General features: G+C 41.7%; 1 protein-coding gene across 1 annotated transcript; it reads left to right on the top strand.

Moving 5' to 3' along the window:
• The first annotated feature begins 1,287 nt into the window (after window positions 1-1,287).
• Window positions 1,288-10,767, top strand: DPH3 (diphthamide biosynthesis 3). The gene is made up of 3 exons (XM_073614743.1): window positions 1,288-1,496; window positions 4,649-4,723; window positions 10,291-10,767. The coding sequence occupies exons 1-3, from the start codon at window positions 1,389-1,391 to the stop codon at window positions 10,357-10,359; spliced, it is 252 nt and encodes an 83-aa protein (XP_073470844.1). The 5' UTR covers window positions 1,288-1,388; the 3' UTR covers window positions 10,360-10,767.
• Window positions 10,768-23,755: the final 12,988 nt, after the last annotated feature.

Here is a 23,755-nt window from a genome sequence, read left to right on the forward strand (position 1 = left end):
AATTTCCCATCCCTACTTTCCTTTGCTGAGGCACAGCGCCGGGAATTGGAGTGTGGGCAGACAAAGAGGGGTAGGGGTGGGGGGAAGAGGAGCAGATCGAGCCCTTTCTCCTTTCCCATTTGTATGTGGAGGGATTGTTAGTGTTGGCTTTGGGCAGTGTGATAGAAAGTGTAACAGAAACTCTCAGCTTAGACAACTACAGCCAGCAACCCTGCTGGGAAGCCATAGTCCAGTCTGAATAATGTGTCCGGGTCTCAGACAGCCTGAAACCCAGACACATGATTCCAAACCCGAACTGTCCGGGTGAATCCTGAACAGGTGGCAACCCTAATCAGAGTTCCCCTTTACACCAGAGGCCACAGTGTTCCCCCTTACATCAAAGTCCTCTCTGTACATCAGAGTTCTCAGTGTTCCCTCTTAAATCAGGGTTCCCAGAGCATCCCTTATGTTAGAGACCCCAGAGTTCTCCCTTACATCAAAGTCTGCAGACTTGTCCCCCCCCCCCCAATGTAAAAAAAACTTTGATGTAAAAGGGGAACACTGTGGACTCTGATGTAAAGGGGGACTCTTATGCTTAACTTGATTTAAGAAATGTTATTTAATTGCAAAATATATGCATAGTTTATATAAAAAAAAATAATTGTTGTGTGCCGCTAAAGTGTTCAGGTTTGACTTGAAGAAAAGGTGGCAACCCTATGTGGAAAGAGACTGTCACTGTGTCTCCGGAGGGGACGTGACGTGTCGGGGAGGTGTCATCATCTGTGTTGCTGTACACTGCTGTCAGTGTCACCGTGAGAGTCATTTCATGTGTGTGCCGCCCATTCTAATTTCTGGCCCTCCTGAGTTCTGTCCTTGAGCTACTTACTATATCAAAAATAAAAAAAGAAATGTTTGTTTTGCCTTAATATCCACCCTAAATCACATTGCTGATTGCATATTGTACTTTTTTGTAGCATAAATACTGAAATTTGCACTTAAAACTGACATTTTGAAAATGGCAGTAAAAACCTGGTTGTGCCACTAAATTTTGGGTGTCATGTCAGTGAATTTCAATTTGGTAGGTTGGCAACACTACCCAGAACAGGCAGTCATTGTACCTTATATATTTTTAACCAACATAAGACTTTCATCTTATTTATATAGATATATATGTCTGAATTTTAAGGAACAAGCGACCAATCGCTATAATTATTAACATAAAGAAAAGTTCCAGCTTCAATCATTTCCTAGTGCCAGAATCAAACATGGCCGCTTCTAGCACACGTGTCTCGGCTTAATGACGGGTGTGATTGTCGCCGAGCTAGTGACGTCCAGCCTGGGAGGCGGAGCTGGTTATTGCAGCGTGTTCTGGTGTTGGCGGAGGTGTAGTTGCTGCTCCGGGTGTCGGGATGGCGGTGTACCATGATGAGGTGGAGATCGAGGACTTCGAGTATGACGAGGATACGGAGATGTATTATTACCCCTGTCCGTGCGGGGATAGGTTCGCCATCTCTAAGGTATGATGAGCAGTGCTAGCCACAGGTGAGAGACCAGGCACACGTCACTTGTTACATGACTCACAGCATCAGTGGGAGGGGACAGCTGACACCTGGGGCGTGGCCTGTCATTTCTTATACAATCTATACATGGCACTGGGGGCATCTGAGGTCAGTTCACCTTTATAGTAAGTTTTGCTGTACAGCTTATAGCCCCCCAATTGTAGACAAAAGCTTTATTTAAATGACACACCTGTTGGCTTCCATGAAGTAGTAGTATTGTAAGTGATGAGTGCCATCTTGTATATAAGCTGTGGGAATATGGTACGTTGAGTGCGCCCCCCGTAGTCACCTCTAGCAATTTTAAATGCATAGTTTATTTGCACAACATGCATTGAGAAGCCTATTGATTTTAATGGACTACCCTACTTGTGACAAACGCCGCAAACTAACTCATGAAGCTTTTTTTGCTGCATTGGTTGCTTGTTCTTGTGCATGGGAAAAATGCGCAAATTGCTTCCTGTGTTTGACGTGCCCTTAACAATGACACCACAAACGGGACGCGCATTTTTTGCACATTCCCAGAATGTGCAGATGTCAGCGGAGGTTCTGTATTGCTCATCCACACATGCTCAGTGGGCTCTCCCCCATCCACCAATTCACACATGTGCAGAACTCTCTCCCTCCTTGTCACATCAGAGCAGTGTGGATTTGTGGCTGAGCAGTACAGTAGCTCCGCACTCCTTCCTGTGGTGATGGCGGCACGCTCAACATGCCATCCAGCCTATCTTATATGCAGGACGCCACTCAGAATACTACTCTTGGCCAGGTATGTCATTCAGCCCCCCTTCACATTGACTGCAGCTTTGAAATTGTGCGACTTCATCTGAAATTGCACCATTTCAAAGCCACATGTCATTGTGGCTTTGAAGACATCTGTGTGGCTTCATGCACAGATGTCTATTCAAGTCGCACCGGAAATCCCCAAAAGTAGTGCATGTACTACTTTTTCAAATCGACGCAGCACCACAAAGTCAGCATTGCAACGATTTAAACAGTGCAATTGGTGGCAATAGGACTTCAAATCACATGACAAGTCGCTCCAATGTGAACAGGGGCTTAAAGGAAGCTCAACTTGTCAACATTGCACCATGATTTACAAACTATTGGGGCTCCTTGACTGCACTGCAGATTTTATTATAACAGTGAGCTAACTCTTTAACCACTTAAAGACCAGCCACAGTTGTACTGTGGCAGGTTGGCTCTATTACCTGAATCGCCGTCATGCAGCCCGTGCGCATGGCCGGCGGGCGTGATGTCTGCCAGCCACCCGCCATCGCTCCCCACAGAACGGGGATCTGCGAGTGTAAACATGGCGGATACCCGCTCTGACAGGGGTGCTCAGAGTGATCGTCTGTATCTAGTGATTAGGAACAGCGATCTCTCTCCTCCTCCAGTCAGCCCAGCCCCCATACAGTTAGAAACACTTCCCAGGGAACACATTTAACCCTTTATCACGTGTATAAAACTGCGCTTAAGGACAGGCCTATATGGCAAAAAGACAGGTTGCTGCCCCCCTTACGCAGAGTACTCACGGTGGGTGCCCTGCTATTCATACATAAACTATCAAAAATATATGGGTATAATTGGCGCTACCTGGAGAACCTAAATACTAGGTATGTACAGGAACAAAACCTTTGTAACTGATTATATTATTACACTCTTGCACATCATTATAGCAGTAAAAGGCATCCTATAATCCCTTCACCTTAGAATTGTTTCATGTGGGGATAAGATATATTATATAGGTGTGGCCATACTGATATAATAGCTAGTATTGTGCAATATTAGGACCAGTTCCACTATATATATATATCAGTATGCACTATATAGGCTATATATAGGCAGCCAGCCAGTGGAGTAAGCTATACCTCAAATAGTGCAGTAAAAATTATAGCATGTACTACAATACATCACCATACATAAACATTTACATCAACCTCAAGATGAAAATTACTCAGAAAACATTAACACTTCATATGCTGAAAAATGGATTAGACTGCATTAATCACAAGCCATATCTGCAAAAAGTTTTGAAATAGAAATCGCATACACGCATTGCAGTTCATAATTTAAGACCTGGACCCAGTATGAACTGCAGCATTTAAATCTCAGTAGAGTATAATAGTCCCATAAAGTATCACTATATCAAGTCAGGAACTCCCAGGGGTGAACTTTGGTGCAGGAAAAAATTGCCTGGTGACTTTTGTGCTCCCCCTTCTGATTTCCTACTCACCGACTCCCAAAACCCCTGCAGGGGTAGTACGCCTGTAGTGTTTATGGATGGGACTCTCCGCTTTCTGTTTTCCGGTGTATGCTGATTGGTGAAGGTATTGTAATGCCCTCATGCATCAAAAAATAAAAAGAGCTTCCATAGCTTGATAAAGTAAAAAAAGTTATTTTCCTTAAAAAATGTGTTAGACAAAAAAATCCCAAAAACTAAAGTCTTCCTACCCAGTTAGTCACTGGGATAGGATAACAACAGTTTCCTGACAGGTAAAACAAGTTAAACGGTCACTATATCCAGAGCGTGTATCGAGATGGGGGGGTATGACAGCTGAACGCTGCACCTGCGTTCCACCCACTCATATGCCCGGAGGTGACGTAAAGAGCGTGGTTCCGTCGTGCGCAGGAGTGTGGTACCGTCGCTGAGGACGTCATGTGACAAAGCGCGCACGACGGAACCACGCTATTTACGTCACCTCCAGGCATACGAGTGGGTGGAATACAGGTGCAGCGTTCAGCTGTCATACCCCCCATCTCGATATTCTTACAGGCCTTAAGTAGTTCAAGAGACGCTAAATGATATCGTTATTCTCCAAAAATAGTTCATACACATCTACTACGTAATGGTCTTGTAATCTATTTTTTCTTGCTTTCCTATGTGAGCTCCTGAACCTCTCCTTTTCCCCCTCACTTCTGTTTTTTTTTGGAACAAACAAGTTGCACTGACCAGAACCAAGAAAAATTTAGCCTTTATTAGTGTGTAACCCAGATTTCTCTAGCCAAAGAAAACCTTTCACAACCTGATGCATGTTGACCCTGTTTTGTCTGGTAGATTTTAGCGGCTGGTGACGTTTCTAACGCTTGGGTTGTCCATATTTTATTTGCAGGAAGATCTGGAAAATGGGGAAGACGTTGCAACGTGTCCTAGCTGTTCATTACTTGTCAGAGTCATCTATGATAAGGTAGGTCACACGCTCCACTCATTGGGTCAGAGATTTTCATGCCACTTGGGTTTTTTTACCTTGAAATATGCATTAGCATCCCTTACTGAGCTGTTAATAGCCGCATTATGTCTGTGCAAATGAGGAATGTTGTTCTCCAGCAGGATCCAATCCTGTTAGACCCTATGCTTCCAAGAGAACCTTGCGCATTACATTTTTGCTTAGACATTCTTCTTAGGGCTTTTCCAGCAATCATTCATGGATCCAAATGCTGCAGTTCTCCTAAAAATAAAGTTAGAATAAAAGCTCTCCCCTAGTCTACAGGGTGAGGGTACTTGCTTAGCAAATCCATAAAGTGGAATTGAATCACCAAATCCATAAGACTGAATTAAAGTATAACTAAAGGCAAAACTTTTTATTTGTTTTGGATGGAGTGGAGAGTGATTAGAACACGCCAGGCTTTATTGCTATCTGTACCCCCGTTAGGGTGATTCACTCTCCTTTATTTGTCCTGTTTACTATTACCATTGAAAGTAATGGAAAATCCCAAATTTTGGGTTGTCCCTAGAAAAATAGAGGTGAAAGCTTTCAATAGGGACACCCGATCTGGTTACCTGGGGGTTTCCAAGGGATTCCCTTACTTTGTAAGGATTGTCTCACTTCCTGTTTGGCTTTGAGACAGGAAGCAAAAAGAAAGCTCCTCAAATGGGACACGTTGGTGAAAAAACTGATAGGGGTTATAACCCTCCCTTACTGTCCAAAATGGAGTGATACTTCATATCTTGCACAGACGGGGCCCAATAAGCCCAATACAGCTTTATGCTGGAATAAATCATCTTTAATTTATCTGTGCTACACTGATTCAAACACACAGCGTAGCTCCACATTATTATTTCACTACCTGCTCCAAACAGTGCATGGCCATTACTCCTCTTCATACTTCATATTAAATCTGTAGAAGATAGAATAAACAATACCAGCCTGAAGTGTTTTAGACTAAATGTTCCTTTTTGACAATTTTTTGAGTACATGTCCCATACCTTCTTTTATACAGGTTAAACAAAACTTACATCAAACAAATACAAAAAGATTTCTAAAATCAAACTTGCCAACCAGCCAGCGACCAACCAAATTGACCTGTCTAACAATATGCGTTAAAGTGGAAGTAAACTCTGCAGGGATTTACTTCCTCTTTTGTTCCTTGCAAAGTAAAAGCATAATGGGCTAGTATGCACTGCATACTAGCCCATTATGTGCCACTTACCTGCAAACAAAGCCAACAATGTCCCCACTGGTGGGCGCATCCATCTTCACCCCCTCTTCCTTCCGGGGTCGTGGACTCCAACTCTGAGACTGGCTGGAGTTGCGTGACGTCACTCCCGCGCATGCGCGCGGGAGATGCCGGTCACGGTACGGGCTCTTTAGAAACGGCACGATCATGCCCTTTCTTCAGTGCGCATGCGCTGATGATGTCGGCGCAAGGGTATATGGTAAATATCTCCTAAACTGTGCATGTTTAGGAGATATTTCCAGTACCTACAGGTAAGCTTTATTATAGGCTTACCTGTAGGTAAAAGTTGTGTAATTAGGTTTACAACCACTTTAAGAACAGGGGTTTAGTCTGCACACATTTGCAAATACATGGGTAAACTACAGGCCCCGTCAAGGCGCCCTGCTTTTTGTAGTCCCTAACTCTAACTTCCGTGCCTCCACAATGGGAGTACATGCACTTTAATGGATAGGCAGAGGGCATGTGCTCCTGTAAGGCACCCACCCCTTATTAAAGGTACAGGGGCACATTAAATACAAAAAAGTGGCCACTGTCCCCACCTATAACTGGTCTATTGCAGCAAGGTGCACTGGAAGGGCGACGTATGCCAAAAAATACAAAGAGATTTCCAAGCCTAACTTACCAACCATGTGCTCCCATTTGTGGAGGCCCAGAAGTCAGGGTTAAGGATAGAGCTGCACGATTAATTGTTAAGAATCGAGAGTGCAATTTTTCCCCCCTCACGATCTTAACCACACAGCCCCGGAAGATTTTACCCCCTTCCTGACCAGAGCACTTTTTGTGATTCGGCGCTGCGTCGCTCTAACTGACAATTGCGCGGTCATACAACGTTGTACCCAAACAAAATTGATGTCCTTTTTTCCCACAAATAGAGCTTTCTTCTGGTGGTATTTGATCGCCTCTGCGTTTTTTATTTTTGCACTATAAACAAAAAAAAGCGACAATTTTGAAAAAAACGCAGTATTTTTTACTTTTTGCTATAATAAATATCCCCCAAAAATATATAAAAAAAACAGTTTTTTCCTCAGTTTAGGCCAATATGTATTTTTCTACATAATTTTTGGTTAAAAAAAAATCGCAATAAGCGTATATTGAATGGTTTGCGCAAAATGTATAGCGTCTACAAAATAGGGGATAGTTTTATGGCATTTTTTATTAGTAATGGCGGTGATCTGCGATTTTTTTTTTTTTTTTTTTTTTTTTTTTTTTTATCGGGACTGCGACATTATGGCGGACACATCGGACATTTTTGACACATTTTTGGGACCATTGTCATTTATACAGCGATCAGTGCGATTAAAAATGCATTGATTACTGTGTAAATGACACTGGCAGTGAACGGGTTAACCACTAGGGAGCAGTGAAGGGATTAGGTGTGTCCTAGGGAGTGATTCTAACTGTGAGGGGGCTGGGCTTGAACACACAGGACAATCATTGCTGCTCTTGATCACAGAGAGCAGTAGATCACTGTCTTGTCACTAGGCAGAATAGGGAATGCTTTGTTTACCTAAGCATCTCACCGTTCTTCCTCTCCGTGACACAATCGCGGGCACCTGGCAAACATCGAGTCCACGGTCACGGAGACTGTGGTGGTGCGCTCGCGACACCGCTTCTTAAAGGGGACGTACCTGTAAGCCCTTTTGCCTGCCAGTGCCATTCTGCCAATGTACATCGGCGTGCGCTGGTCGGCAAGCGGTTAACTAAGCATTTTCCCGATTCTATGCAGAGAGTTCTCTGCTCAAGCCGACAGCGGTAAAAAAAAAAAAAAAAAAAACAGGAAGTCTGCAAAGTTTCACAACATTCCTCAGCCACGGAGCTAACTATAAACATTGTAATATTTTGTTCTTTAGATCAAAGGAATGAACTTCGGTCTATAAGGCTTAGTGCCGGTTCACACAGGGGAGGCTTCAAAGTCGCCAGACTCTGAAGCCGCCCCCTACAGGGCGACTTCAGCGCGGCTTGCAAAACTACTTCTGTATAGAAGTCAATGCAAGTCCCTCTGAAATCACCCCAAAGAAGTACAGGAACCTTTTTCTAAGTCGGAGCGACTTGAGTCGTTCCTATTGGAACGGTTCCATTGTACAGAATGGAGCGCGACTTGTCAATCAGCTAAGTCGCCTGACAGGTCGCCCCTGTGTGAACCGGGACTTAATGTACATGGGATGTTTTACAACCTCTCCTGAACGATTTAACTTGACAGATTGTAACTGACATTTAAAAACATCCGCTTTGCCGCGTTTACATGCCATGTTTGCGTTTGGAAGCATTATTTTTTTTCAGATAGTCAAATATTAAAGCCTGTAAACAAAATGTGGTTAAACGTGAGTTACCGCATTTACAAGCTGTTACAGGTGAAGTTTGAAATGCCTCTGAACATCCATCCTGAACGCATTTTTTTGCTTTCCAAAAAATGCTTCTAAACTCAACTGCCTACATGTACTGATAAGATAACATAGAGGAGAGTTCAGGGCAGCTGAAAAAAATGCTCAACTGCTCCTAAACGTCCGTCATCATTATTTCTTGCTTGAAAATTACGCAGAACCCCAAATATATATACAGGTCCTTTGCTCCATAACCGCTTTTTCTCCCTTTTTTAAAGGGTAGCATTTATTAACTTATCTTTTGCATTTATAGCATTATCTTTGCACCTAACTCCTGACGAATGGTAAAGAACCATGAAACGCGTTTTTTTAGGGTGCCTTGACAGGGTCAGCGTACTATTTATCTAATTTTATCGGCCTTTATATACTACTTATGTACCTAGATTTTATCAAGTCCAATGTTATGTATACGTATTCTTGTGTGTGTACATGGCAGCTCTTTTGCATATGGTTTATCACCAGCTATAGACGCATTATGTATCTTCTGATTATGGAATGTTATATTTACCTCTATTTAATCAATAAAAAAAATATATTTATACTTTATGCAATATTTATCTGTAGTGACAGCCCTCATTTAAAGTCCCACTATTTTTCCCCTCTGTGGTTACATATGTATATCATGGATGGGGGTTTGTAACCAGCTATAAATGCATTATGCATCTCCTGAATATAGAATGTTCAAATGTATTTGTATTTGATCAACAAAATGATATATTTATACTTTATGCAATATCTGTCTGCAGTGACATCCCTCATTTAAAGTCCCACTATTTTTCTCCTCTGTTTTTTATATATAAGGGTGAGCTATCGATCTCAACTTTACTTTTACATATACACACACCTGATGGAATAGTCCTTCTGTAATTGAAGGGAGGAGATTATTTACACTGGCATGAGCCTGTCTACATATAAGTATTTCTCAACATTTTTACAGCTGCAGCACCCTTTAAAATGATCAAGGAACCCCATTCAAAAAACAAAACAAAAAAAAAACTAATAGTTTTACATAATGTAGCAACATCCACACATGTAGGGAACACAACATTAGAGTTGACTTATTCTTTTAAAGCAAATGCACCTTTGCACACTGGTACTGACGAGTATGCCAAAGTTTCTATTCTCCCTTACTCGGGTAATGTGACCTCAGCGCTGATGAGAGGGGTAAAGAAGGATTCTGTGCAGACGCCTGATGTCATCGTTATCAACCCATTACATCATTGGTTGTTAGGATGCAGTTTTAAAGGCGCACAATGAAAACCTGTAGCTTTGTGTAACTAAAAGGCAGGCTTCATCCACCCGCTGGCTCCTATAGAATTTTTAGGGCATTTTGCCAAGGCACCCCTAAAGAAACCTGAAAGCACCCTGGGTGGAAAAAAAAAGCTGCTACACACTAATAACTTGCAAAGATCAATTTTTTTTTTTTTTTCACTTCAGGTGGTTGTATTTTACAATAAAAAGTAACCTCTTGCTCTAGGTTTAGTTCTTGTGATGATATCTAGGAAGGTCTGTGATTAACATATAAGGTCTTAGTTAGTTTTTCTCTGAAGAAATGTGATACTCAGATGCCTGTCCAATAAAATCTCAGCCCCTAGACTTGGCTCCCTCATCCTAAAATCATGAACCTGCAGCCTCTGCCTAGCTTTCTCTAATCCAGCAACCACATAATGGCCAGCAAATTGGCTTGGAGGTCATTGAATACCATTGTGTAGTGCAGTAAAAGGTTGCAAAATGCAGCCTTCATCTTGGTGTGTGTTTGTTTGTTTTTGTTTTTTATTGTTTTCCCCCTGAAATACTGTGCAACCGGTATTGTGGAATAGGCATTAGAATCTATCTGCAGTATTGTTTTTTGTTGGTGATTTTTCAAGCACTGATATGACAGAACTGGGTAATAACATTCATTATTTTGTTTGCAGGATGAGTTTATGAAAGGGGAAGCTGTTCCTGAACCAGTTTCTGGCAAAACCGAACTGTTAAAGTGCTGATCATGAATTTGTAAGCCTACCCCTCTGTGTGGATGCTTCTTTGCTGCTGCTGGATTGCTGTTTTAAAGCCTCCCTTTTGGATACAAGACAAGTTACAGTTGGCTGCGTTCCAGCTTGTTTTAAAATGTGTCACCACAGCACTAATGCAAGAGTTTTTCATTGCTGCAAACGAAAATGCTTTTCTGTGGGTTACAGTACTGCAGAATAACATGTCTTCATTAGATCAAAATTGTCTTTGCTTCCTTCTGTAAAACTTGTGATAAATCCACAGCTGTTTCTAACCAAATGCATGATGCTATTTACACTTTTTCTGAACCGACAGAGCAAAAATAGAACCCTTGGAGAACTTTACACATTTACTGTAAGCTGTATATATTTTAATAAAGTTTTTATTTTATTTATATTTAATTTGCTGGTAGCGTTTGAGATCTTTGTCAAATATAATGCTTGTACTTAAAACCGTAGTAAGCTGTGTTTTAAAAGAGAAAAAAAAAAAAAAAAGGTTCCCCCAGCAGGCTCATGTCACCATAATGTGGTGCATACTAGCACATTATGCAAGACTTACCTAAAAAATGGAAATGCCATCTTCAACTGGGATGTGCTCGGGAGTCACGGTCGTGGCACAGCTCTCTCAATGGACAGCATGTCATCCGTTGAGAGCGCAGTTCACATGCACTGGTGACGTCACCGGCTGCTACACGTTTATATATTTCTTGAACGGTGCACGGTTAGGAGATATTTTATTATAGGCTTACCTGTAGGTAAAAAACAAGGGGAGTTTACTACCACTTTAACTACTGTAATCCACAGAATAATATTTGTGCTTCCCAACACTGACACCACCTACAGTTGTATAAATAAATTAAGATGTCTGTGAAGGTTACGGTCTTAAAGCAGAATTCCACCCAAAAATGGAACTTTCGCTTTAAGTGCTGGTGACCCCCTGACATGCCACATTTTGCATGTCTTTTTTTTTTTGAGGGGGGGGGGGGTAGCGGGTACCCTGTTTTTACAGGCACCCAGCTCCCACTTCCTCCCCTGGCACTGGAAGGAAGGTCCCAGAAGAATGCTCAGCCATTCACAGCGCGGCTCATGCATGCGCAGTGTGCACCCGGTTGTGAAGCCACAGCCAGGTGCCCACAGTTAGAATGCCGGCACCGCAAAGAGGAGGGGGGAGAGGAGCAAGGCTTCCTGCCCCCACATCGCTGGACCGTGGGACAGGTGAGTGTCTGATTTATTAAAAGTCAACAGCTACACTTTTTGTAGCTGCTGACTTTTAAATGGGTGGAACTCCACTTTAAAGTGGACCTTTCATTAACCTTAGTCTGCATAGCATGAGTAAATTCCTGACATGTCACATAATACACAAACTGCCTTACCTTTTTTAAGAGGTCACCCTGCAAGCAGAAGGAAGAATTTTCTACAGCCCCCCCCCCCCCCCCCTCCCACCATGATACCTGAACCCGCGACATTGCATAATTTGTAGCAAGTCACAAGGTTGGAGGCTGAAGCAGGGGGTTGATCTTTGTCAGACATTTGAGAACAGAGTCACCAGAATTGTGCTGTCTATGAGCCATTAGCTTAGTTCAGGAAGTAGATTCTAACCCTGGATAGTGCAATGTCCGAGTGAGTGCTGTGTGAGGTAAGCGTTTGTATGTTCTCCCTGTACCTGCGTGGGTTTCCTCTGGGCACTCCGGTGTCCTCTCACACTCCAAAGACATGCTAGTAGGTTAATTGGCTCCTATCTAAATTTGCCCTAGTATGTTTATGTATGAATGTGAGTTAGGGGCCTTGGAGTGTAAGCTCCTTGAGGGACTGATGTGAATGTACCATATGTATGTGAAGCGCTGCATACGTTTTTGGAATTATATAAATACCTATAGTAAATTATAAATAAGAAATATCTGTAAGTGTTAAATCTACAGTTGCATCATACTTTGCATCTAAAATAGTAAAATAAAGTGTAAATACATTGTGCTGTTTTACTATTTTAGATAGCTTTAGGGGTGATTATACTAAAATAGAGCAGCATAGCTGATATTGTGCACATAGAATATATCTATAGGAATAGCACAGTTTGCTAATTTTAATTAATTTTACTTAACATGCATGCACCTATGAAACATGTTTGATGTTGATGCTAGGTCCAATTTAAATGGCTAATCCTGCTAAAGAAAATGTGTAGGCACAAAACTGACCACTAGATGTCAGTATGCATAAATGAATATTTTCTGTACATACCAGATTCCATCGCTTGCTTCTGTCCTGAGGTCTGGTTTTAATTTCAGAAAAAAGAATGGTGTAGAAAATCATTGATGGTTGTATACATTTGTGTGGGGCTCTAGACACAGATGTCTTACTCAGGATCTTAACTTGTAAAGTTATGGGCTATGTTGTTAAAAAAATTTCTTTCTGTGTCTTGTTTGTTTTTTTGTTTTTTTTTTTTTTTTTTTTTAAATGAATAGAGCAAGGAAAATTTTAAAAAAATTATAAAAGCCATAGATTCCAAACTAAAACCTTTGCATGCACACTTTAACATACTCATTTTGCATGCAAAATGGGGTCAAATATTTGGTTCAGTCTTCACAACTTCTAAGTTGTATATAGAAAGAGATAGCCAGTGATTGTTTTCACCCTTCCACTTGAAAATGATAGATTTACAGCAAAAAATAAAGCCAACATTGTAGAGAGCTGTGCTAGTCAAGTTTCACAGACTACATGAAACAGACACTTCCCCATAAAGCTAGACTGTGCCATACACTCAGACTGCCCAATGACTTTAGAGATTTCATGATACATTGCCTCATAAATTAATGGTAAAGAGGCTGAGCAATACAAAGCCACCGCCCCCTAAATAGTTGGTGCCAGAGGCTGTGCGATAGAGACACAGCCCCATAAATAGATGGTGCTTGTGCGATACAGAGACTGTGCCATATAAATAGATAGTGCCTGTGAGATATGGAGACTGTGCTCTATAAATAAATGGTGCCAGAAGCTGTGCGATACAGAGATACTGCCCCATAATTAGATAGTGCCAAGAGCTGCGCAATACAGAGACAGTGCTCCATAAATTGCTGGTGCCAGAGGCTGTGTGATACAGAGACACCGCCCCATAAGTAGATGGTACCAGAGGCTGCGCAATATGGACTCACTGCCCTATAAATAGATGGTGCCAAAGGCTGTGCAATTCGATGTTATGCTCATAAAGCAAAATTGTGATGAAGAAATTGATTTTGCAGTTCGGGCTGATGTCTTAGTTGACAGATTTATAGAGGCTATAAGGTATTTTTTGGACCAGGTGAGAAGACACGTAAAGGAGATGGATAGGGAAGAGTTGTTGAAGAGTAAATAGAGGGAGAAGGAAGACTTTGGTGTACTGTTAATTATAGTTTATAATAGACATAGGTTAATAGAAAAAATAGGAAACATTGGCCAATATTGCTTAGGGGTAATACTCTAGCCAAGGCACTTCCACAACGACCTAGTGTACAGATGCCTTCCCACAGTAAGGGACAAAATAGTAAAAAATGTACCAGACCATCACGTTCTTGGTCTCCAGGTAGGATTCTACAAATGCGGTAGGTGTGTTACATGTAAAAGTAGAGGAATAAAACTAGACACATTGAATCCAAATGCCTGTGTGGACTCCAGTATGTAATAAGAACAACGAGAGAATTGGGATGTGGCTGAGAAAATGTGAATAATATTAGGAAAGGATTCCGGAAACATAGTCTCTCTAATCATTTTAGGTTGCATAATAATCGAGATCCTACATAGTTGACGTTCAACGGGGTAGATAAAAATGGCCATTGGAGAGGTACTTAACATGATGAAAGCTGTCTCGCGGAAGGAAACAAGATGGATCTATGAGTTAGGGACGTTATCCCCCTAGGGGCCTTAATATAGAGATAGATTTAAACTGTTTCATTGCTAATTTTTAGAGTTATAGTATTTTATTAGTTTATTGGGATTTAAGCCGTGTATAAAACAATCCAAATGATATACACTCAGTTTCACGCCATTTAATAATAATATTTAAAGGGTAACTGCACTTTGTAGGGGGAAGAAAAGCAAATAAAAAGAAAAAACAATATAGCATATACAATTGTGACTCAAGTCATATTGTAATTGAATGTTATTAAAAATTACCTTTCCTTTTCAATCTGCAGCACTGTAATTTTCTGTAAAATGCAATGCAATATGGCTACCTGCAGGTGTTCTGTACACAGAATGTGTATTGAACGCCCCAGAAACATAATTTCCTGCTTGTGTGATTGGCTTACTGATTTTCCCAGAAGTCTACACTAAGATACAAGTCAGATTTCAGGCATCCCGTGCAACACTAATGTCATATTTGGTGAGATACTCCCAATAGGGTATCACATCTAAAGGGATGCAAACCCTGCAGTTTTCCTCATTAGAGCCCTGCAAGTGCAGCAGCTGATTGATAATTATTAGATTAATTTCCACATGGACACAGAGAAACACACAAGTATTTCTTCAGAATAACAAAAGGTAGGAATCTGCAACAAAGTTTGTTACAAACCGAGAGGGGAATGTTTTTTTTCTCGGCAAAGGTGGAGTTGCTTTTTAACCACAGTAATACTCGGAACTGTAATTATATGCGCAGCCATTAGGGAACATTTGTTAGTTTACAAATGGAGATTTGTACTACTGGGAAAAAGGTTAGCAACCCACTCCCACTAGTAAAGTTTTTTTAATTGGTTTATTTACATTTTTAAGGTATGCCAAATTAACGGCTCACGCAGATCTACTACGGCACAATGGCTCTCCTGGGCAAAACCCGTATGGGTACGTCCTTTCCTTTTACAGCCACCAGAGGGCATGCGCCAGCTGCACGGCAGGGGACCTGATGCGCGTGGCCGGCGGGTGCAATCGCCGCTGGCCACGTGCAATCGCGTGCACGAGCTCCTGCACGGGGATTTGTGTGTGTAAACATAGGAACAACGATATGTCTTCTCCCCCAGTCAGTCCTATCCCCATACAGTTAGAACACACTGAGGGAACACACATTTAACCCCTTGATCGCCCGCTAGTGTTAACCCCTTCCCTACCAGTGACATTTACACAGTAATCCGTGCATATTTATAGCACCGATCGCTGTATAAATGTCAATGGTCCCAAAAATGTGTCAAAAGTGTCCGATCTGTCCGTCGCTAAAAAATGGCATATCACCGCCATTACTAGTAAAAAATAAATAAATGCCATAAATCTTTCCCATAGTTTGTAGATGCTATAACTTTTGCGCAAACCAATCAATATGCGCTTATTGCAATTTTTTTTTACCAAAAATATGTAGAAGAATATATATTGGCCTAAATTGATGAAGAAATTTGTTTAAAAAAAAAAATTGGGGGATATTTATTATAGCAAAAAGTAAAAAAATGTTTGTTTTTTTTCAAAATTGTCGGTCTTTTTTTGTTTATAGTGGAAAAAAAAAAACGCAGAGGTGATCAAATACCACCAAAAGAAAGCTCTATTTGTGGGAAAATAAGGACGCAAATTTAGATTGGGTACAACATTGCAAAACCGTGCAATTGTAAGTTAGAACGACGCAGTTCCAAATTGTAAAAAGTGCTTTGGTCAGGAAGGGGGTAAAATCTTCCAGGGCTGAAGTGGTTAAGTGATTTTATGTTTATTTTACTTTTTATTTTTATCGTATTTGTATTTTTTCTCTATATCACACCATTTTCACTAAGCTCTTAGTAAGAAGTTTAGATTTAGTTTGCACATTTTAGAAGAGGTGTCAAAACAACAAACTTTGCATGTACCCAGTGGATGGAGTTTTACTTCCGCATTAGCCAAGTTCACTGGCTACTTGTGCACTTCTTTGCTTACCTTAGTTGGAGCCCTTCTCACACCTAACATCTTAGCAGGCTTCCTTGTATAGATTTGCAGGTACCTGCATGCTCATTGGACCAAAGCAGACCACGTGACTGTATACCTGCAAGCCACCACATTTTAAAACAGGTCTACCTGTTTTAGGCATGTGACTGTGGTTACTAAACGAGCGGCTCTATTTAATACAGTATTTGATATGAATAAATGAAAGATGTTTTGATAAATGTATGCCAAGAAGTTTACGCATCATGGAAATCAGACTAAAACTAAAGTTGCTGGAATAATATAAAATTTCCACTTTACACAGAATGCTACAATTATTTATTTCCTTTATAGAAAAATGCAAATATGCACCTAGAATGCCGGGTGCTATAGGGTTAACACAACTGCTAGTTTACTACTACTGTACTGTACAGAAATACGATTTAAATCCACGTTGAACTTCCAGTGACCAGTATGAGAGAGTGAGAGCGATAACACCAAATTTAACACACCTGCTCCCCATTCACACCTGAGACCTTGTAACACTAACGAGTCACATGACACTGGGGAGGGAAAATGGATAATTGGGTTCAATTTGGACATTTTCACTTAGGGGTGTACTCACTTTTGTTGCCAGTGGTTTAGACATTAATGGCTGTGTGTTGAGTTATTTTGAGGGGACAGCAAAATTACACTGTTATACAAGCTGTACACTCACTACTTTACATTGTAGTAAAGTGTCATTTCTTCAGTGTTGTCACATAAAAAGAATAAAGTATTTACAAAAATGTGAAGGGTGTACTCACTTTTGAGAGATACTGTATGTCACCACTGTCTTCTAGGAGATCTTGACCATTAATTTAGGATATCTCAGGGTCACATTTGAACCAACTGGCATGATGATCCTCACCTTGCTACCATGGCAATGTATAAACAATACTAAATCACCCTTGATCTCATAAACGCATATGCAGGATCAAGCACAGTCATCATTGGTGGGCCAGCAAAGATGAAGAAAAAAAGAGGCCAGCCACCAGCATTTATTTATTTTTAAATGACTGTGCAGGCTTATGACCTGCATGGGGGTGGGGGAGGATACAGACTGCAGACATTCCTAAAGTGCAAGAAAGTGGCAAGTTTGTACTCTCCTATCCTCTGGATTTCTCACCACAATCTGCCCGTCTGTCTCCTACTCTATCCACCTTTTAGGCTATGGGTCTCCAAACTTTCTAAGCAAAGGGCCAGTTTACTGTCCTTCAGACTCTAGGGGGGCCAGACTATGGCCATTGGGAGTAGAAAATATCCCAGCATCAGTGTGAGTAAACAATGCCCCTTCTTTGGTGTCAGTAAGACAAATTTTTCCCAATCATTGGGAGGAATTGGGCCCCATTGTCAGTCTCATTGGGAGAAATTGTGGCCCATCATTGGTGTCATTGGACCCCGTTGTTAGTCTCAATAGGAGGAATTGTGCCCCATCATTGGTGTCATTGGTCCCCATTGTTGGTGTTAATGGAAGAAATTGTGCTCAATCGCTGGGGTCATTGGGAGGAATTGTGCACCTTTTCTGGTGCCATATGGGTGGGAATAGTGCTCCATTGCTCGTGTCAGTCGATGAAATAGTGCCCAAAGGGCCAGATAAAAGCAAATAAACGGCCACATCCAGCCCCCAGGCCGCTGTTTGGAGACCACTGCTTTAGACGATCCCTGAAAAGCCATCTCTTCAGAGAGGTCTATCTGGCCTCTAACTAATAAACGGTCCTTTTTACTTTCTCACCAGCTCATCCTCCACAGTTAGTTATTAATAAGGTTGTCCCGATACCACTTTTTTTTAAGACCGAGTACAAGTACCGATACTTTTTTTCCCAAGTACAAGCCGATACCAATTACCGATACTTTTTTTTAATGCCATGTGACAGTGGCACTAATATGCAGCACTGATGACGCATGGACTGTCAGTAGTTTTTTATTTTTATTTTATTTTTTACAATTTATTTTTTTAAATTCCTTTTTACTATTTTTTTTTTTTTGCTATTTTTTTTTTATTTTTTATTATTTTTACAATTTAACCTTTTAAATATTTATTACAATTCCTTTTTTTTCTATCAGCCCTGTTTAGGGGCTTTGGTGAGAGATCAGGGGTCTTCACAGACCCGTGACATCTCCCCTTTGAGACATGGAAAGGGACTGAGGATAGAGATTCCCCAGTCCCTTTCTCAGCAGCCTCAGCTGCACTGAAGATGAATGGAGAGGAAATAGAGGCTTCTCTCCATTCATAAACTGAAGCATGGTAAACTGTTTTACGGAAGGGAGCCACGGAGGGGGGAGGGGAGAGAGAGGAGGAGAAGCGGCTGTCAGCTGCTATATTGAGATCTATACAGGGGGATCAGTATAACTCCCCCACCGCCGCACCGATCATCCCTGACTGCCCAGGTATCGGGTCAAGCATTGGAGCATTTGCCCGAGTACAAGTACTCAGGCAAATGCTCGGTATCGGTATCGGGACAATCCTAGTTATTAGCTATTCGTATCACTTCCTTTTAGATTGTAAGCTGTAACAAGTAGGGTCCTCTGATTTCTCCTGTATTGTAAATGGTACTGTTTCCCTCCATTTTGTAAAGTGCTGCACAAACTGTTGGTGCTATATACAGTTGTGCTCATAAGTTCACATACCCTGGCATAATTTATGAATTCTTGGCCATTTTTCAGAGAATATGAATGATAACGCAAAATATTTTCTTTCACTCATGGTTTGTGTTTGGCTGAAGCCATTTATTATCAATCAACTGTGTTTACTCTTTTTAAATCATAATGGCAACAGAAACTACCCAAATGACCCTGATCAAAAGTTTACATACCCTGGTGATTTTGGCCTGATAACAGGCACACAAGTTGATACAAAGGGGTTTGCATGGCTATTAAAGGTAACCATCCTCACCTGTGATCTGTTTGCTTGTAATTAGTGTGTGTGTATGGAAGATCAATGAGTTTCTGGACTCCTGACAGACCCTTGCATCTTTCATCCAGAGCTGCACTGACGTTTCTGGATTCTGAGTCATGGGGACAGTAAAAGATTTGTCAAAGGATCTGAGGGAAAAGGTAGTTGAACTGTATAAAACAGGAAAGAGGTATAAAAAGACATCCAAGGAATTGAGAATGCCAATCAGCAGTGTTCAAACTCTAATCAAGAAGTGGAAAATGAGGGGTTCTGTTGAAACCAAACCACGGTCAGGTAGACCAACTAGAATTTCAGCCATAACTGCCAGGAAAATTGTTCGGGATACAAAGGAAAACCCACAAATAACTTCAGGTGAGATACAGGACTCTCTGAAAACATGTGGTGTGGCTGTTTCAAGATGCACAATAAGGAGGAGAAAGATGGACTGCATGGTCGAGTCGCCAGAAGAAAGCCATTACTACGCAAATGCCACAAAGTATCCCGCTTACAATACGCCAAAAAGCCTCAAACCTTATGGCACAAAGTCATTTGAAGTGATGAGACCAAAATTTAGCTTATTGGCCACAACCATAAAGGCTTCATTTGGAGAGAGGTCAACAAGGCCTATGATGAAAGGTACACCATTCCTACTGATGTTTTGGGGATGTGTGAGCTACAAAGGCAAAGAAAATTTGGTCAAAATTGATGGCAACATGAATGCAGCATGTTATGAATAAATACTGGAGGAACATTTGCATTCATCAGCCAGGAAGCTGCGCATGGGACGTACTTGGACATTCCAACATGACAATGATCCAAAAACACAAGGCCAAGTCGACCTGTCATTATCTACAGCAGAATAAAGTGAAGGTTCTGGAGTAGCCATCTCAGTCTCCTGACCTCAATATCATTGAGCCACTCTGGGGAGATCTTAAATGTGCAGTTCATGCAAGACAGCCCAAGAATTTACAGGAACTGGAGGCTTTTTACCAAGAGGAATGGGCAGCTTTTCCATTTGAGAAGATAAAGAGCCTCAACCAAACATACCACAAAAGACTTCAAGCTGTTATTGATTTTAAAGGGGCAATACACGGTATTAAGAACTGGGGTATGTAAACTTTTGATTAGGGTAATTTGGGTAGTTTCTGTTGTCATTATGATTTAAAAAGAGTAAACACAGTTGATTGATAATAAATGGTTTCAGCCAAACACTAACCATGAGTGAAAGAAAAGTTTTTGTGTTATCATTCATATTCTCTGAAAAATGGCCAAGAAATCATAAATTCTGCCAGGGTATGTAAACGTATAAGCACAACTGTAAATCCTATATTGTAATAATAATAATAATAGTATTAGTTTTACTCCATCAATCACATTAGTGTGGCCAGGTTGGTTAAGGAGATTGGGGGGGCGCTAGTCGCTTTAATTCGCTACAACTTAGGTAGACAAACATTGTGATAGAAGCACTGAGATTAAACCTACATTCACATTGCTGCGGGTTAGAAATTGTGCGAGTTCAGCTGAACTTGCACGATTTCAACCAGGCAATGCAGTCCGACTTCAGCGGCGATTTGACAGACATCTGTGCGGGTTCCTGCACAGATGTCTATACAAATCACCAAAAGTAGTACAGGAACTACTTTTGGGAATCGGTGCGGTGCCGCACCGATTTGGACGGTGCCATTGCCGGCAATAGTCACCGATTTGGCATGCCAAATCGTACCAATGTGAACCTAGTCTAAAACAATTAGGGAAACAGTCAAAGTCCATTGCTTTAAGCATGGAAAAATGTATGTTTTATGTTTATAATGGATTGGTATGTCTGTAAGACCTTTGATACACAACCTCCTAATAGGATTGGAACATGATCTGGCAGCATTTATTCTGTTTATACATTATTTAACTAAATGGCTCAATACAGATGTTTGAATCATGTAATGCCACAGGAGTATAATTAGAAGCTTTATGCAGCATTCAGGGTCCCTGACACATTTACTGTAGGTTCTGTGATTTCCATTTTAGTTTATTTTTATTTTGAAAGAATAAAGGTGTCTTAAAGTGCTATTTAAAGTACATGTAAATACTAACAATAGACCTCTGTTATCTGCTCCATTTTGGCGTGCTAAATATACCCCCTTAGCGCCGACCTTACGCACATATGCGGCCTCGGCTTTAAGGGGTTATACCGGGATGCTGCATGCATAGAGCGGGCAGTTGGCTCTTCAGGGATAACCACCGATGCGGCTAAAAGCCACTCGGCTGTTAACCCGAAGGAGCGAGAGAGAATGCCCCCCCCCCTGCTGTCTTCCCCCGCTCTTCCCAGGCCTCCTGTCCCACCGGGAAACCCGATCAACGACGGCACCTCTGCCGCTAGAGCGAGACTGGAAGGAAGCCGGAAATGGCTTTGTTCCATTCTCCTTTGTGTAAACACGGAAGCAACGTCACAACGTCAATTCTGGTTTACTCGGCTGTCAATGGCGCCATTTAAAAAAATAAATGATAATATTCAGAATCGCCATTTTTGGCGATCTGAATACTTTGAAGTGCAAAGGAGGGATTTGGGGTCTTTTAGACCCCTGATCCCTCCGTAAAGAGTACCTGTTTCCACCTATTACTGTCACAAGTGATGTTTATATTCCTTGTGACAGCAATAAAAGTGACCTTTTTTTTTTTTTTTTTAAAGTGACAATGTCTTCTTTGCGAGCTCACGCAGCAAAGAAAATGTGCACGTATGTCACGCCCGCATATGTAAACGGTGTTCAAATCACACATGTGAGGTATTGCCACGATTGTCAGAGCAAGAGCAATAATTCTAGCACTAGACCTCCTCTGTAAGTCTAACCTGGTAACTGTTATTTTTTTTAAAGCGCTGCCTATGGAGATTTTTAGGTACCGTAGTTTGTCGCCATTCCACGAGTGTGCGCAATTTCAAAGCATGACATGTTAGGTATCTATTTACTTGGTGTAACATTATCTTTCACATTATGCAAAAAAAAATGGGCTAATTACTGTTTAGTTTTTTTTAGTTCATGAAAGTGTCTTTTTCCCCAAAAAATTGCGTTTGAAAGACTGCTGCGCAAATACGGTGTTGCATAAAATATTGCAACGATCGCGATTTTATTCCCTAGAGTCTCTGCTAAAAAAAATATATAGAATTTTTGGGGGTTCTAAGTAACTTTCTAGCAAAAAATACAGATTTTAACTTGTAAGGAACAAATGTCAGAAATAGGCTTAGGCATGAAAGGGATACGAGCATTTAGTTATAGCTTCCAAAAGTTTAACCACTTGCCGCAAAATGACAGCGGCAAAGTGGTTTCAACACCCTGACCAGACACCATATGACGTCACCAAGATATCAAGCTGCTGCGCGCCCCCGGCTGATCACGTGGTAAAGAGTCTCTTTGACGGAGACTCTTTACCACGTGATCAGCCGTGTCCAATCAGCACAGCCCCCCCGAGGATTCCCACACTGGACCACCAGGGACGCCACTAGGACCACCAGGGATGTCACCACCAGGTATGCCACCCATGACCACCAGGGATGCCAACCAGTGCCCACAATGGATGCCAATCAGTGCCCACAATGGGCATCACTGATTGGCAGACATTATTGTTTAGCACTGATTGGCATCCATCCGTACCATCAATTAGTGTACATCAGAGCCACCTATCAGTGCCCATCCGTGCCACCTATCAGTGCCCATCTGTGCCACCTATCAGTCCCATGCATTCCACCTAGCAGTGCCCATCAGTGCCACCTTTCAGTGCCACCTATGTATACCCATCACTGCTGCATATCAGTGCCCATCAGTGCCGCTTATCAGTGCCCCATCAGTGCCGCATATTAGTGCCCATCAGTGCCACCTCATCGGTGCCACCTCATTGGTGCCACCCCATCTGTGCCCATCAGTGCCGCCTTATTAGTGCCCATTAGTGCATTGTTTCCAGCTCTGTCTTTGGACTACAGTACACCTCCCCACCATGAAGAAGAGCAGAGCACGAGGGGTTCTGCAGCCCTGTCTTGGTGTGACAATGCTTCTCCTCCAAAGATACAGTTCATTGAGTGAGCATTGTCATCTAAAGAATGGAAGTGTTTTATTTGTAGAATCACTGTATGAAAATAAAAGAAGAAAAGCCTGAAAAAGAAAATTTATGTAGCCACCACAATTCAAGACTGGTATATTACATTTTTGTTTTTGGCTTTAGATATGCTTAAAGAGGAGCTTCATGCTCCCCTCTCCCCCAAACAAAAAATTTAAAGTCAGCAGCTACAATTACTGTATCTGCTGACTTTTAAAATTAGGGCACTTATCTGTCCAGGAATCCAGCGGTGTGCTCACCCCAGCCTCCATTTTGACAAAGGAAAACCGACAGTGACACTTATGGCTTCACACCCGGTTTACTACTGCACATGAGTGATGCACACTTCGCTTTGTGAATAGACTGGCTGCAGGGGAAGAAGAGGGGACCGAACTTCTGGCTCAGTTTGCCGCAGCAAACTGAGGCAAAAGTTGGAGGTGGTACCTGTCAAAACCAGGTACCCACTCCCCCCTAAAAGGTGCCAAATGTGGCATCAGAGGGGGAGGCAGACAAGCAGAGCTTCCCCTTTTGGATGGA

This window comes from Aquarana catesbeiana, linkage group LG02, assembly GCF_042186555.1.
Source record: "Aquarana catesbeiana isolate 2022-GZ linkage group LG02, ASM4218655v1, whole genome shotgun sequence".
In the NCBI taxonomy this organism is placed as follows: domain Eukaryota; kingdom Metazoa; phylum Chordata; class Amphibia; order Anura; family Ranidae; genus Aquarana; species Aquarana catesbeiana.

Excerpts from the sequence above, each read along its gene's own strand:
- DPH3 (XM_073614743.1), top strand. The coding sequence starts at position 1,389 with ATGGCGGTGTACCATGATGAGGTGGAGATCGAGGACTTCGAGTATGAC. Across the intron at positions 1,497-4,648 it reads ATAGGTTCGCCATCTCTAAG|GAAGATCTGGAAAATGGGGA; the intron begins GTATGATGAGCA and ends TTTTATTTGCAG. Across the intron at positions 4,724-10,290 it reads TCAGAGTCATCTATGATAAG|GATGAGTTTATGAAAGGGGA; the intron begins GTAGGTCACACG and ends TTTTGTTTGCAG.